The sequence below is a fragment of the Zootermopsis nevadensis genome, unplaced genomic scaffold, assembly GCF_977971745.1.
Source record: "Zootermopsis nevadensis isolate Lab colony 2312 unplaced genomic scaffold, Znev_1.0 Znev_ptg000010l, whole genome shotgun sequence".
Classification (NCBI taxonomy): Eukaryota; Metazoa; Arthropoda; class Insecta; order Blattodea; family Termopsidae; genus Zootermopsis; species Zootermopsis nevadensis.
Window position 1 is genome coordinate 14,743,228 of NW_028259142.1, and position 15,196 is coordinate 14,758,423.

The window sequence follows — 15,196 nt, forward strand, 5'->3', positions numbered from 1 at the left end:
TACAAAATTTAAATTAGGCATTTCACTAATTTTACTCGCATTACACAACTATCACGGCTGTTCATACAATTTCTGCCTTCGTAATCACCGAACAAAACGTCTCTCAACATTTTCGGTAAAGGACGAACTTCGGTTTTTTTCTCTCAGTATTTTCGAATAAATAGTGTAAGCACAAAGAAAGATGGCTGTCTTCTGGGTTGTTGCGCTGTGTAGTCTGCTAGAAGTTCACCAACGTTTAAGAGGTCCTTGCTGCCTCAATCATCAGGGCGACTGTAGTACCAAAAAAACCATGCGATACATCGACATGCCGAATCCACCGATATCGAATAAGTTTTCTATCTATCAGATCGTATCGATTATAGACTGTCGACAACCCTGTTAAATAAGGACGAACCTGCTGTTAAGATACTTACAGCGCGCGTGTCAGGGATTATTGGTTCAAGGCGAACTGCGTTCAAATGGGGAAGCCTGGGTTCAATGCCTAAACACGGGGGCTGGCAGCTTGAAATTGGAGTCGGGGCACAAAGCATCTCTCCCGGAAGCATGCCTAATGCCGCCAATAACTGTCATGTATTTACGTAATGAGAGATGACGGCTTCCTGCAGTAAGTTACAATGCTACAATTAAGTTTCATAGTTTCACGTCTCAGAAGATTATTCTCGGATGCTTGTGAAAAGTCATATCATATAGATTTTCCTGCGCAAACAATACCAGACACATTACGTGAGTGCCATGGGGGGGGGGGAGGGGGGGGGGAGAGAGAGAGGCGGTTCAATCAAGAACCAAGTGCGACTGGCCGTCGAACTCGCAGTTGCCTGGCAACGCTCCCAAGGCTAGCCAGCCCGGGTAAATATAGCGTCCGTGCTGACGTCAGAATGTTTCAGAGCTGCCACCCCATCACTTTTAAAACCAAACCATTAAGTTTTAATTAAATTTGGCAAATCAAAGAAACGAATCATGATAATTAAAACGTGTCTGAACAAAACCTTCAGCAAAGTCAATTTGCCAGATGCAATCCATATCCATAACAGCGTAAAACAAGGAGATGCTTTAACGCCACTGCTTTTAAGGTACCAAAAGACTAAGAGGGCACGAAATTGAATCGGACATTAGCCTGTGGTCTATGATATAATACTTGGGAGAAAGTGTAAATGACACACGGAAAAATAAACTGTATTAAATACTAGTATGGAGGTTGGCATACAATTAAACGTTAAAAAACTAGGTAGGCCTATATGTGCATGTATTGTCACCACAATAAATGGAAATCACAACAAGAAGATACTTACTAAATCCCTTGGAGACGTAGATATTTGGTAACGACAGTAAGAAAATTGCATTCACAGATTTTAATAATATACTAAATTCGGGATGTTTGCTATTACAAAGTTACGAATCTTTTGTTTTTCCGATACCAATCTTAAGACGAAACGCTTAAAACACACAAAGTATCACACCAAAACTGTCCATGAGACATGTCACAACTACTCAATGTCACCCGAATCCTCGTGCCTCTGACACGTGATCCATGTTTTTTTTCTTTTTTGCATTCTACTATCCCATATTTTACAATATGGAAATAATCCATTTGGCACCTTTCTGCGCAATGTTATATGATAGATACCTTCGAATTCACAGAGCCACAATCCAGAACATCGTCGTTATTTGTTTATGGTTAATTTATTTCTTCTAGTGAAAGAATTATGAGTCAGAAAGGATGCAAAGTAAGCGATCGTGACATAATTCAAGGGCAAATCCCGGTATTTGCCTAGAGGAGTTAAGGTAAACCAATAAAAACGTAAGGATAGCCGATCTTAGGGCCAGACTTTAACCCGGGAAAACTCGCATACAAAACAAGTTCGCTAACCACTCCACCGCCACGCTCAGTCATACACGTCGATGAGCAGAGATCTATTCTCCTACGAAGGTCTGTGGTTGGATTCATTCTTTGGTGTCAACGTCCCTCAAATATCTGCCACCAACATCAACCAACCATCTGACTTTCTCGATTAAACGGATGATTTACTACTGCAGCTTCAACGACTTTAGGCCTATATAATACCCGTATTACTTGACAAGATGATTGACCAAGCCTACATCTGCATGCTCAGGATGTATTTGACCACTTTGATTTCAACCTCTGAACGCAACATAAATGTTTTTATAATCTTCGCCATTTATAGATTTTCTTTGAGATTGTTTCGTGGTATATTATTATTTTATTTAGTGTTCTGTCTGGCGACAGGTCCATATGAACAGGATCCTTCCATCCTTTTCTCGGACTGGGACCTGTTCATATACGTTCTTGGCAGATGATCCAGATGTGGTTTGCCATTGCCTTCTTCTGTGTGTGAATGGAGTAATTGTTGGGGTGCCACGGAGAAACCGGGGAAGCCCCCGGAGGAAAACTCCATGTTGCCTAGACCACGGCCTTGCCCAACACAAGTTATAAATTCGGGCACCGCCGGGAATCGAACCGGAGACCCCAGGATTACAAGGCCAGCGTTCTAACCGCTAGACCACCGTATATTATATTATACCGCGTATTAACTTTGTAAAGTCAGCATCCATTTTATCAATCCTTCGTACTTTCAAATGTGTATTTTCTCATGTATGCCTTTGGCTTTAGCGCTATCTTATAGAACAAAGCACGATGACCTTGAAAAAAGCCAAGAAAGCTGTCTCCAGAGCCAAGGTTCTGTACTGAAAACTATTTACCCTGCACGCGTACAGTTTTGGCATGTGGTGCAACAAACGTTTGATTTCTACTGGCACAGAAACGAAGCCTGAGCATACAACACAAGTTCTTAAATAAAATAAACTGTAACACGACTTTCTACAGGTGTGTTCAACATAAATCTAATAGCACAACGAAATATCTACAAAGCTTCACGTACTCGCCATAGCAAACTCTGCGCACAACAATTTTGTAATGAATACTTCTTCCATATACTTGTCAAGTATGTCTATAAAACGCTCTGAATGCATAAGCTAGAAATTAAGCAAACATTAAAAAGAAATTGCGTATCTTGGAGCAGAGCTTGTGCCAAATAAATCTGCCGCGAAGCAGAACATACGAATGAAGCAGTTCCCACTAAACCGTATCTTCCACTCTTCCATCAACACTGCTGCTACATCGTCACTCTACTCTTAGCCACGGTTCTGTTAACATTGCTTAGCAGAATAGATGCCCAGAAAGCTCTAGTCCTTATTCCCTGTCGACGTGTGTGCTATTCCATGCCCAAAATGCGGAGTTGACACCTCTAGTGAGACTTAAAAGAAGATGAGTTGCCCCAAAACAATTTTAAAGCAGTATTTCACAACCCAAACTATACCGTGGTCCGATAAAATAACTAAATTTTCTACAGAGGACCGTTAAAATTATACAGTTAAAGAATGAACAGAATTAATTTCATATCACTAAAATGACAAACAAATGCACACTAAGAAATTATATTTGACGACAGAGACATTATTATAAGAACGTAGCAACTGAAGAAAATCACTGTGAGCGTAGTTTCTTCTCATATTTTTTAATAATTTGAAATGCCTTTTTCCAAAAGTTTTGAAAAAGAAAAGGCCTCTGGTAGTAAACGGTTTTCGGACTGGTAAAACCGCGGACCGATGCCGGTCAGCGGATCAGCGGTTGACAAACACTGTTTCCAGTTCGGGAACTAGATTATGTCCTTCTCTGTTTATTTCACTTTCCTACCCCTCCCAATAGCCTTTTCTTCGTGCAGTTCGTGGCAGATTTACCTGGTTCGCACGCGATACCTCAACTGTCCCTACAATGCAAAACATTACTCTGATAACAGCTGCATATTTTTCGAAGATGTATTGCCACTTAAAACTTCCAAGTCCCTACATTGTGAACATGGTGTTGCATTCTTCCCACAAAGTTGCAACGTCGCCATATTTGTTGGTTGACGACAACAAAACTTATGATAAAGAACAAAGCTGGGGTAAAACTACCTCAAGTTAGAGGTCTGCGCCGGGCTGGGCCTGGTTCATAGCAATTAAACGTTATAAAGAACATTTCTGCTTTCTTAGGCCACTCTTTTTCGCAAAGAATGAGTTATTCGTAATTTCGATCATCCTATGCTCGTGACACAGTCGGGCTCTGGAAACTAATTCCACCGACTTGATTTTCGTCGCTGTCCCGTCCCAGAAATAGTTCGACGAAACACCTCACAAACGTGGCATCCGATATCCTATCTTTGTACTGTTCCTCCATCGCCAAAATAACCTCAGATATTCTTAGAGCGTCGTTACATGATTCATTCTAGGATTACTAGCATTTATGCATTAGAGAACAAACATTTATGATACGACATTAAGTGCAGATTGCAATTGATGGGGCTTTCTTCGGGCTGGAATAAAAATTAGTCGGGATGAGGGGGGTTGCTGGTAAGATGTCTGAAGATAAACTTCGGGCTCTGGCTGGGTCTGGTCAAATGGTCCTCGGGACGGGTGTAACTCTAAAGTTTTGGCCTTTGCAGACCTCTGCCTCCAGTGTATGTTATTCTTATGATGTTTCACGATAATCGGTTACTTGATTAAAAATATTAGCTGGGGACAGACATGGGCAGTTACACGGCCATGATGTCACCATAAACTTACATTCGTAATAAAATAACTAATAGTAATTTTCAAACGGCTTCATACAACAGGAAATGGTTATGCTCGTGTAGAGGGCTTGTGTATAAGTTTTAACAAATTTTTCTGTACAGAATGTGCCATTGAAACAATTATAGACCTTATAAAAACTGGGGAATTTTTTCTTACTAAGGTGGTAGCAGTTCGGGTGTAAGCTCAACACAGTGACACTTCCCCTTCCTTCCAAATACGTCTGAAGCCTGGTCTTGCATTTGTTTGTTTTCCCTGCTACTTAGATACCGGATGATGCTATTTGTTGCATTTCATTCCATCCCACATCCAGAGTTCACAGCAAGTCATCACTTTATTATAGTTTGGACTACCAAGAGTTGGTCCTCTCGCCTCAGATCGCGACTTCCTTCGTCACTTATTACCGCGGCCATTTGTACTTCCAGCAACTCAACAGCGACACTGCGTAGTAACCTGTGGCCCGTTGGTCGCATTTGGATTTGGCCCACAAACCCCCATTTCGGATATTTTTAAAGGGCCTACCGTTCTGCTTCTGGCTTTATACTACAGTTCTGCGGAATGAAAATTCAGATCTCTCACCCGTCTTCTAAAATGTTACAAAAGCTGCCTTACGTGAAACAACGTTTTTCAGCTTTGCAGACAAACAAATGCACTTAAACCACTGTGTGAAGACACGCATTCTTGCGGGGTAATATTGAAAATAATTCAAAACTATATCTGGGGGGGGGGGGAGATATATTAAAAACATTTACAAATTTACTTTAGATCTCCTCTTGCAACATCGAAGCAACACACTTGTGACATACTGAAAGACTTTTAGTCACCACAGTGATACGCGAGTGATTAGGTTCAAAGTATCTTGTATATATAAAGTCGGGCAAATTAATTCTTATAATTAATTTAAATAACATACACTGGTAATTACAAAGAATCATCAGCATCACGAATTAGGCTATCGCCTTCTCCAGTTAAAAATATCAGAGCTAATTGTTCCTTCTGACATTTCCCTCCATGTCTCTGCAATAACAGACTAAGCGTAATTTACACTAATGGGTACCAAAGATACAATTTCGCCCACAATAAGCTTCGTATTTTGAAATGTGGCCCGCGGTCTGAAAAAGCTGCTATATCTGCTGTAGAAAGCGGACGCTTGGTTCAGAAAGTAGCCTATTTGTCGACTCTATATCAACTACGGAATATTAAATAGGATGATTAAGTATGGTGGACTGAAAGGGATTGTGATTTGTATATTCTTTTAAGGCAAAGTGAGCCTACTATAATGACGTTTACCTGGAGATAGTGACAAAAAGCACGGAAACCTCATGACGGTAACCCACCCTTGCATATAAGATTCCATTCAGACACTAGACTATTCCTTTTATTTGTCTATTATTGTTTCTGAAGTTTCGCTCTACGATCCCTCAACAATCTACTACCTACTTAGCCAATCAAATCTGTGATAAAAGATTCTTCAGAAATTAACAGTAACTCGGCTAGTCAAGAATAATTTTTGACAGAAGGGAAGGAAGACAAAATCGAGAGATAACCAGACAACAAATATTTTGTACGTGTTTGCTTAGTCTGTGTAAGTTTCATTTAAATTCGCGGACCTGTTCGTTTTTGCAATCTTTTTAAAATGCCACCAGGTATGTATATTTCTAAATGAATTGGCATATTATACTGTAAAAGGATTTGCGCATTATTTTCCACATATAATGAAAATCAGTAAATTGGTTCACGTTTTCCTGCTGGGAAGGATGAAAAGTCACATAAACACACGGGCATTCACCCACAAGATAAGCCTACTGCCTACTGTTCCTTTCAGAAAGCAGCTTGAAAATTAGAAGCTACGAGATATTTCGACATAGAACAGCACACAATACCCAGTTACGCGGGTCAGGCAGCGAAGAAAGTTATTTCCGTGCGTGATGGGTACATTTGCAACTTCCGCCAGTTAGCGACCACGTAGAACCTTTCCAAGCACACCGACAGATGGCACCACTCACTGCATCGCTATTACGTTCATGTGCAAAGATTTTTCGAGCCAAATGTTCTCCTGAACGAAAAATCCTCAAAGGAAGTAAATTATTACTACGTTTAGAACAAGTTTCACAAAAGATTGCTGGAATTGCTGTCCTTGTCTCAGGTATTTTAAACTCCGCACAAAAACATTTGAATTTAATAATATAATCGAAAAAACAAAAGAGGTATGTAGCTTTTATGCATTACGTCTTTTAAATGTGGCGTATATCTAACACAATGCAACAACAAACAGTTCTGCAAAGAATGCCTATCTTACTTCAAATTCTTAAACTGAATCTTTCGATTTGTGTGCAAAAGTTCCACTAATACGGCTTTCCATTCCGTTAAACGTGACAGATATGTCCCCAAAATTTCCCACCGTCGCCACATAAAAAATCGTGGTTTGCTTTTGCTTCCAATTCCAAAGTGTTAAGCTATCATCAGCTAAAACCAATTTTTCAGGACAAGTGACTTGAAAAATCGCGCTTGACAAGGACAAGAGATCTCTGAAAGAACTTTCTTTCGTAGCAGTTCGCTCTCTCGCCACCAAACACTCTCGGTAGATAGCGCCACGAGATACATCGAAACTAGGTGGATAGCGCCACGAGCCAGACAGTAGATCGCCTTCGATAGCTCGCTCAACCAACCACCGCCTTCTTTTAAAAATGCCAATATGGGTATAGTCACAGTACAGATAACCTGTAATAGAATATTAAATTTGTTTCCACAAACAGGGGCTAGATTTTGTTTCGAACAGGGGAGAAGAAATACTAACTTTTGTTATGAAGATATTCCAATAAGATGTAATGCTAGAAAGAGAAGCATTTCTCCATAACATTTTTTTTTCTACATTGCTACGTTGCATAATTAAAATTGTTGATAAGGATTGAACCTACAAACATCTCTGGTTCGAACCTTCCTGCATCACAACCTAGTAACTAAATTGCAATTGTCTTATGAAACTAAAAATAACTGGTAATCCATTTTAAGTATTATTCATTTACTTTTTTTACTTCACATTTCCTATAACGGATTTTGACTGTCTTAAGCTATTTTAACGGATAATTTACGTAACTTTCACTAAAGCCATCCCCTTTTTACAACTGGAAAGTAAGTCAAATCAAATAAACAGGTGAATTTAGTGACTACTGTAGCAAAGTGGTTAACACTCTTGTTACGTATTTGGAAGATCCAGTTTCAAATCTTAAACTCGCAAATGGCAATTCTGACTGTGATTTTCTGTGATTTCCCTTGGTACCTCGAGGAAAATGCTAGAACAATATCTAGAATCAGGCCATATCTCCGCAATTTATCATTCATTAATTAACCCATAATTTGACTCTATATTGACAGAATCATTAAATAGGCAACATCACTGTAACTTTTTTAGTACTGATAATGTTAAAAGTGAAATGCTGTAACTACTCACCCTAGGCAGAATTCCAACTCTTCAGGTTAGAAAAACATAATTTTCAACAACTTTTCCTCTACTTTTCTCCACATTTTGCCAAATAGCCAAATTCTCCCGTGGTCGAGGATTTCAGGGACATTCTGCATTTAGGCAGCAGGTGGCATCATGCTTACATAAATCATGTCTTTGCCATTAATTTCTGTACCCTGCTACAGAGTGCCAACCCTCATCTGAAAATTCAAGTTCCTACCTTTGCTGCTGTCTGGGGCGAGACACTCTGTCTTGATGGTGGTGCGTCCGCCATTGAATGGCGGCGTTGTGACTGCTGCAGGCGTAGCAGCCGAAGATGCCAGTGGTGGGGGCGCAGCAAGTTTCTCTGAAATGTTTAAATTTACGTGATGAGGCATGACTAAAGTTTGGAAAATGTCTTGTATTATCTCACTTGCCATTAATCTTAAAATTAAATGATTAAATGAATTAATTTCCTTGATGCCACTGATGATGACCTCTTGAGGTTTAAACGCGTATGGCACTAGTGTCTTTCTATAGTGTTAATAGTTGTTTGTTTACTTATTTTATATTCACTCGCCATTAGACACAAATTCTGACGTCTGTTTCACAAGAGCACGAATAAATTTCCTTTTTACTTATATTTTATAAGTGGTCTATTATTTTCTCTAATGATTTAAATAATCATGTACGCAAAATATAAATAAGTTACTTAAATTCATCACCATGTTAATTCAGCGCAGTGACCATATTACTCTGAAAATGAGACTGATGGAGAGGGAGAAAATGTCTAAAAAATGTGGAGAACTTAAAAGAATTAGAACACACTGAAGAATAATTTGTACCTAGTTCTTAATGAAGTGCATCACACCATGCAGACATATGGGGAAGTCAGGTTATAAGCTCCAAACGTCTTTAATATCTGCGCTATAAAGATTCATTATTATAATTTTCATCATTAAAAGATTACAGACCAGGCGGACAGATACTGGTTTTTCATCATGGAGATCCAGGTTCAATACCATGTGACTTTCGGTGAGATTCAAGATAGAGCTGACTTTTCTCCGAGTTATTTGGTTTCCCAACTCTAATCATCGGCATAGCTCTCAGGGTCATGGGGATACGCAAATTCCACCACCCACGTTAAGGTCCTGTACTCCCTAGGTGGAGGTGAAACCAACCCCTCTAGGGGAGTAAACCCCAAAATCAAATCTAGGAGGCTGGGAGCTAATTATCCCCAACTCTGAAATAAACTGATTCAGAAACCTAAATGTGATGGCCGGACGGATCCTGTAAGATGACCTGGCAAAAGAAGTTGGATTGTGTCGAGAAGGATTTGGAGGAGTTAGGAGTACGGAGATGGAGGAAGAGAGCTGAAGATAGGGGCAAATGGGCTATCATATTGAAGGAGGCACTGGCTAAACTTTGGGAGCTGTATGCCCAAGAAGAAGAAGAAGAATCATTACATCACTGCTCCAAACTCATCTACCACCGCCCCATGAGGAGTGTGATACTCCTCATAGGACGGCACAGAATCATACCCTTCGTCCTATGTCAAGGGCTTCATTCCTGACCCAGCACTTGCTTGGTCTCGGAGTAACGGTGGGGGAACAAAATGCTACTTACGCAAAGGTACATTTTCTTTTGAATACTTTTCAGAATTACATGACTACAAAACATCCATGTTCAGAGAATGATAAAATGAGAAGCTGGTGGTAGCATAGCTACTGGTGGGGTCTCCCTAGGGAGAGGTCAGACTAAGACAGGTACCCTGGTCCTCCAGGTTGGGGGTTGGTCGCAAGGCTAACAACCTTGCACCGTAAAAAGGAAGATGTTTCGAAACCTTAATCAAAGCCTCGGACACAGACCTAACAGAGGACCGAATGGAAGAGGAGAATTGAGGAGGCCATGGACCGAATATGGACCGGAGAGCCATAGAAGAAAAAGAAAAGTGATATCAGTGTTTAAACTGATATCACATATTAACTGAATACTCGGTTAACAAAGACGCCATCTAACCTGCGAGCAAAGGGTTGGCTGCTGCAATGGTGAACTTCTTGGTGCGGGAGTCTTGCAATGAAATGGCACTTTTCACAGGAGCAGTGCTGCTTGTGACGACATTTGACGCTGCTCCTCCTCCCCCTCCAGGTGACACCACGTTGTTGTTATTTTCCTCCTGCAAATTGACAACAGCACTGTTACAGACAGGAAGGGATGGCTCTGCGTGGCCAAGCAATATCAGTAATCCATCACAAACCAATTTCAAAAATGAAAACCAGTTTACTCAATGCCATCGTTTCTCGCAAAGTTAAATATTTGTTTGACGCACACTCAGTTTTCACAAAAGATGAATTTTAAAGAGACTTTAGGAATTTGAGGCCAAAATTGGTCAACAAGTGGCCTAACTCCTTGAGTACTTGTTGATAATGACTTCCAGTTATCAATGGCTTCAAAGATAGGGATTTATTATCCAAAATGATTTTTTAATTTTGATTCAAAATATCTGGAAACAGAAAAATCAAAGGGAACCTGAAGGGATCAAGACTCACCAAATTGCGGTGATTAAATGAGTTACCTATCAGAAATCAACAGCTATTTTTCTGTTCAAACTTCTTACGTTAACATAAAGTATGTTCACATCTACAGCACCGAGAGGATTGCGTGCCTTCAGTCCCCATATAGGTAGTAATTACCTTATCCTCAAAGTCGGTAAAGAAGTTATCCAGTTCGAATGTGGACTCCCCGAGTTGCTTAAACAGATCCTCCTCCGTGTCTTCGTCCAGGCTAGATACCAGGCCCGTGAGGTCCGACTGCGAGAGTTCACCCAGCCCCGGACCTCCCGTGTGTTGCTGCTGCTGAGCTCCGCTGGCTGCCTCCTGCTGTAAGAACACATTGCAGCTCAATTTAATCCACGACAAAGGATATTTTGACAGCGTGGTCAAATCTCTCCTGATGGGAAGTCCAGGTAATGAAATGATCTATTGCGGATGCAAATATAGTAAGAAATTATGCAAAGAACTTTTAACTAATTTTTAAAATGTTTCAATATTAATTTTTTTTGAGGAGCTATTATCACAAAATATTTCGGAACCCCACATTACATGCCACTAATGCACCTCACAAATTCATACCAACGACAAGCTGTTAATAATCAGTACAGATCTCTGCCCAGAGACTGGGTATCCTAACCGAGATCCTTCATATCCTTTCCACTTCATTATTCATTAATCAGCCATCTGATATGTTTAAGATACTAGAAGAAAATATAATCTGAAGATGGTGGCGACACGTTCCATCTACAAGTCACAAGGCTACACAGCGCTACAACCCCGAAAATCATGGAACTGTAAGATAACGTGTCTTACCAAACACTGCGTTAGGTCGACCATCTTGCCATCATTGTCGGGGCACCACAGCAGGTCGTCGTCGATGAAAGGCATGCTGCAGAAGGCTTGGCCGGCTTGAAGCACGGGCTGAGGCCTTACCAGCTGAGTGTGTGCCAGCGTGCCTGCCTGCCTATGCGTCCTCTAATCTACCTGACACTGCCCCTCTGCGGCTCTAAAAGCGACCTGAAACATCATGACAATTTCTGTGAACAACGAAATTTTTGTTAAATCGTTCAATATCGGGCAAAAAATCTTAATGAGAAACAAATTTAAGCTCTTAATCAATTAAAACCATTCACCTGACTTTGTAAAACCGATTCAAACTTACCTTGCAATATCACGGTGCTTCTGAAACTTGATCCAAAACATGAACAACGGCTCTTTGGGACTCCCTGAAAAGAAAAGAAAAAATAAAACGCATCAATCACAGATTCGAGCAGCAGCTAAAGAAACCTTATTTATGGTGTTGGAAAAAATACTTTTTTTTTTTTTTTTTTTTTTTTTTTTTTTTTTTTTTTGCTTGGAAGGCAATACAAATTTACGTGCATTGCTTCAGGTGGCTCAAGATAGGACCCCACAGCGGACTTAAAAACAGGAATAAAACATCTTATTCCATAAACGCAATGAATTTCTTGACCAACAGAGCAACCATCAGCTTCCAGAAGGAAGACTGTGGAGTTGGTCACGATCAGAACAGTGTACTGTCGTCTTATCCCGTACCTCTATTTCCTAGTCAGGATACGCATTGCTAAATGTTCCACCATGTTCTCAAATGGCGTGGACATCGGCCTAGCAACAAGGATGATCTCGGCTCGAGTGTCACGAGAGAATCTATTACATGCGGATGACCTAATTTTGATTTCCTTTTTGTACTGCAGTACGTGACTGCTGTTGGGTTTCGTTTTAAACGGTACGCCCTTTCGTTACTATCGGCTAGTCTTCATAAAACCGATCGATCATAAGGTCTATTAAGCATCCGTTCACTAAGACAAAATAAATCACTACATCACAAGAAGGAAAATGACATTTTTACACATGTTTCGAAGAAGACTGATATTGCGTCTGTAAAAAGTAGGCCACTGCTGGTTCGAACACGGATGCAGTGCAGTAGACATGTATCGAACGACACCTGCAATTAACTGCGTTAAACTACACATAGAGACGCAGAGGAAACTACAGGTAGCCCTCGATTTACGCCGGGGATGCGTTCCTGGACGAACCGGCGTAAACGGAATCGGCGTAAATTGAAACTCTTTTATAATGTAAATGAATGGGAAGTTAATGACATGCGTTCCCAGCAACCAAACATTGACGAGTAATACAGGGTGATTCAAAAAGGACTTTACAACTTTGAAAGTGTATAGAAATTTATTCAGAAGGCTTACAGAATCGGTTGAGGTGTCATTTTGTAGCAAAACAAATCAAGTTGTAAAGTCCTTTTTGAATCACCTGGTATAATGGCATTACATATAAAGCTCTGAAATAACGTAAATAAAATAAAGGGAATTTAAAAAATATATTTTATACACTTACAATCGGCAATTCGTTGGTCCCCGCGATTGACTGCGATTCTTTCATGTGATTGATGTGTACAGTCATCTCTGCTGTTATGCGATAGTTGCATTCATGTAAGACGCCGACCTATAGAATATCGCGTAATAAAAATATCCTCGGTACCTCCGCAGAGATTAAATTAGCCGTTTGAAAGTTTAAAGCGCCAGGAATGAAATTGCATAACAGCAAACTCGCATATGCAAAAGTTTGCATTTCACAAACACCTTTACCGATTCATCGATCTCATTGGAGCAAATTCGCGTTAACGAAACATACGTAATTGCAGAGCTGACTGTATTTATAATTTTTATTCAAAATCAGCGATGTAAGAATTACAATTTAGTATAAGAATCAGTACGAGAAACATTGTAAAACGTTATAAATAATAGTAAAATATTTTGTTTTCACTTTTTGACTTGTTTTTTTCAAAATCGGCGTTATTCTGAATCGGCGCAAATCGAGGGCTACCTGTAAGTGTATGTTCATGTCTCGCCACCAGATACAGGGCAAAATAATTACATTAAGGTAGCTAACAAATCCTTTGAAAATATAATGAAGTTCAACTACTTGGGAACAACGGTAACAAACATTTTATTCAAGAGCAAATGAAAGCAGTTTATATTCAAGGAATGCTTGCTACTATACAGTTCAGAATAGTTTGTACTCTCGTTTATCCAAGAACGTAAAAATAAAAAAAATCACATAATTATCATTTTAACTGATGTTTTGTAAGGGCGTGACAACTGGTTTCTTGTGGCGAGGGAAGAATACCAATTTGAAGGTATTAGAGAACAGGGTGCTTAGGAAAATATTTGGTCCTAAGAAATGTGGTGGAACAGGAAGGGGGAGAACAAAGCATAATGAGGAGCTCCATAATTTATACTCTTCACAAATTTTTTAGGATGATAAAATCAAGGATAATTAGATAGACGGGCAACGTAGCATGCAAGGGAGATAAGAAATGCATACAAAATTTTAATTGGCAAACCTGACCGGAAGAGAATACTCTGGAAAACTAGGCATAGATAGGAGAATAATATTAAAATTGATCTTAAGGAAACATGGATGAAGGTTGTGGATTAGATTCATCCGGCGCATAGCAAGGACCAGTGATGGGCTCTAGTGAAAACGGTATTGAAACTTCGGGTTCCGCAAGGAACGGAATAGTTGTGCGTACTATTAGCTTCTCGAGAAGGACTCTGCTCCATGGTTTTCAAGAAGCATTCAAACAAGGCATTATATTAATTGCATTCATTATATTTATTTATTACGCTCTGTGGCCTATCCCAGTTCGGAAGCTTCTGCAACTGCGAAACTTTCATACATTTGGTAGGACTTCTTGTAGAAATTAAGAGAGAAAATGGATTACTGAGAATGAGCTACAGAAGGAAGGAAGTAAAAAGGTGTGGTAGAAAAGGAACAATGATGATGATGACGACAATAATGACGCGTTGGATAGGGAACCTGCCCATCGCAAGGACAGCACAATACAGTAAAACGCGCCTTGTCTGGATTTGACGCCGCCAGCTCAGTGTCCTACTCAAACCGTCCACACATTACGACTAGGACTTATTTTCATGCAGACAGTCTAATTATCAGCATTCTGCAGTGGACTGCACGGTTTCACTTTTCGATACTAATGACCAACTTTCTTTGAACCCACTGGTGTGTTTACTCAAGAGAGAAAGTTCCGAAACACACACACACACACACACACTTACTACTAATTTCTTGTTATACCGAACGTTCTTTCAACAAATTTTGGGTTTAATAATAAAAAACAGTCCAAGCCGTGCTTATGTTACCAGCCCTGTTCACAATTCCTCCTATTGCTTACACTTTTAGTTTCCGTTGTGCTGGCCAGATTTGTTCATGCTATAAATATAATGTCCACCAACATCACTATAATAAACAGACATTTGAGTACTGTACTGTACAGCATATATTGTGTTAGGTCACTGTATCACAAATCTTCGCTTTTAAATTAATGGGGAAGTAATTTTCGCTGAACGAATTTCTGTTTAACAAACTACTTTCATAAAACATGGGGTTAACATCATATGGTCTGCCAATAATTTCGTAGGTTACGCTAAGCAGCTATCTGCCAGAATCCTCAAACGAAAAAAAAGTTGACTTGACATCTATCAACAACATCTGAAGTTATTTAGTTTCTATCATCGAATGTGAA

The 15,196-nt window shown here is 39.9% G+C and overlaps 1 protein-coding gene across 4 annotated transcripts in view; it reads right to left on the minus strand.

Moving 5' to 3' along the window:
- Window positions 1–15,196, minus strand: part of Eip74EF (Ecdysone-induced protein E74) — a 287,703-nt gene that overhangs the window by 146,446 nt on the left and 126,061 nt on the right. For 3 of the 4 annotated variants that reach the window (XM_022087086.2, XM_022087087.2, XM_022087088.2), the window contains 5 exons: window positions 11,783–11,846; window positions 11,434–11,637; window positions 10,762–10,947; window positions 10,088–10,244; window positions 8,310–8,435 (listed from right to left, as the gene is read on the minus strand). In XM_022087086.2, coding sequence (XP_021942778.1) covers window positions 8,310–8,435; window positions 10,088–10,244; window positions 10,762–10,947; window positions 11,434–11,508 — 544 coding nt within the window. In that variant the 5' untranslated portion in view covers window positions 11,509–11,637; window positions 11,783–11,846. The remainder of the gene's footprint in view (window positions 1–8,309; window positions 8,436–10,087; window positions 10,245–10,761; window positions 10,948–11,433; window positions 11,638–11,782; window positions 11,847–15,196) is intronic. The other variant, XM_022087089.2, reaches the window with a different exon arrangement.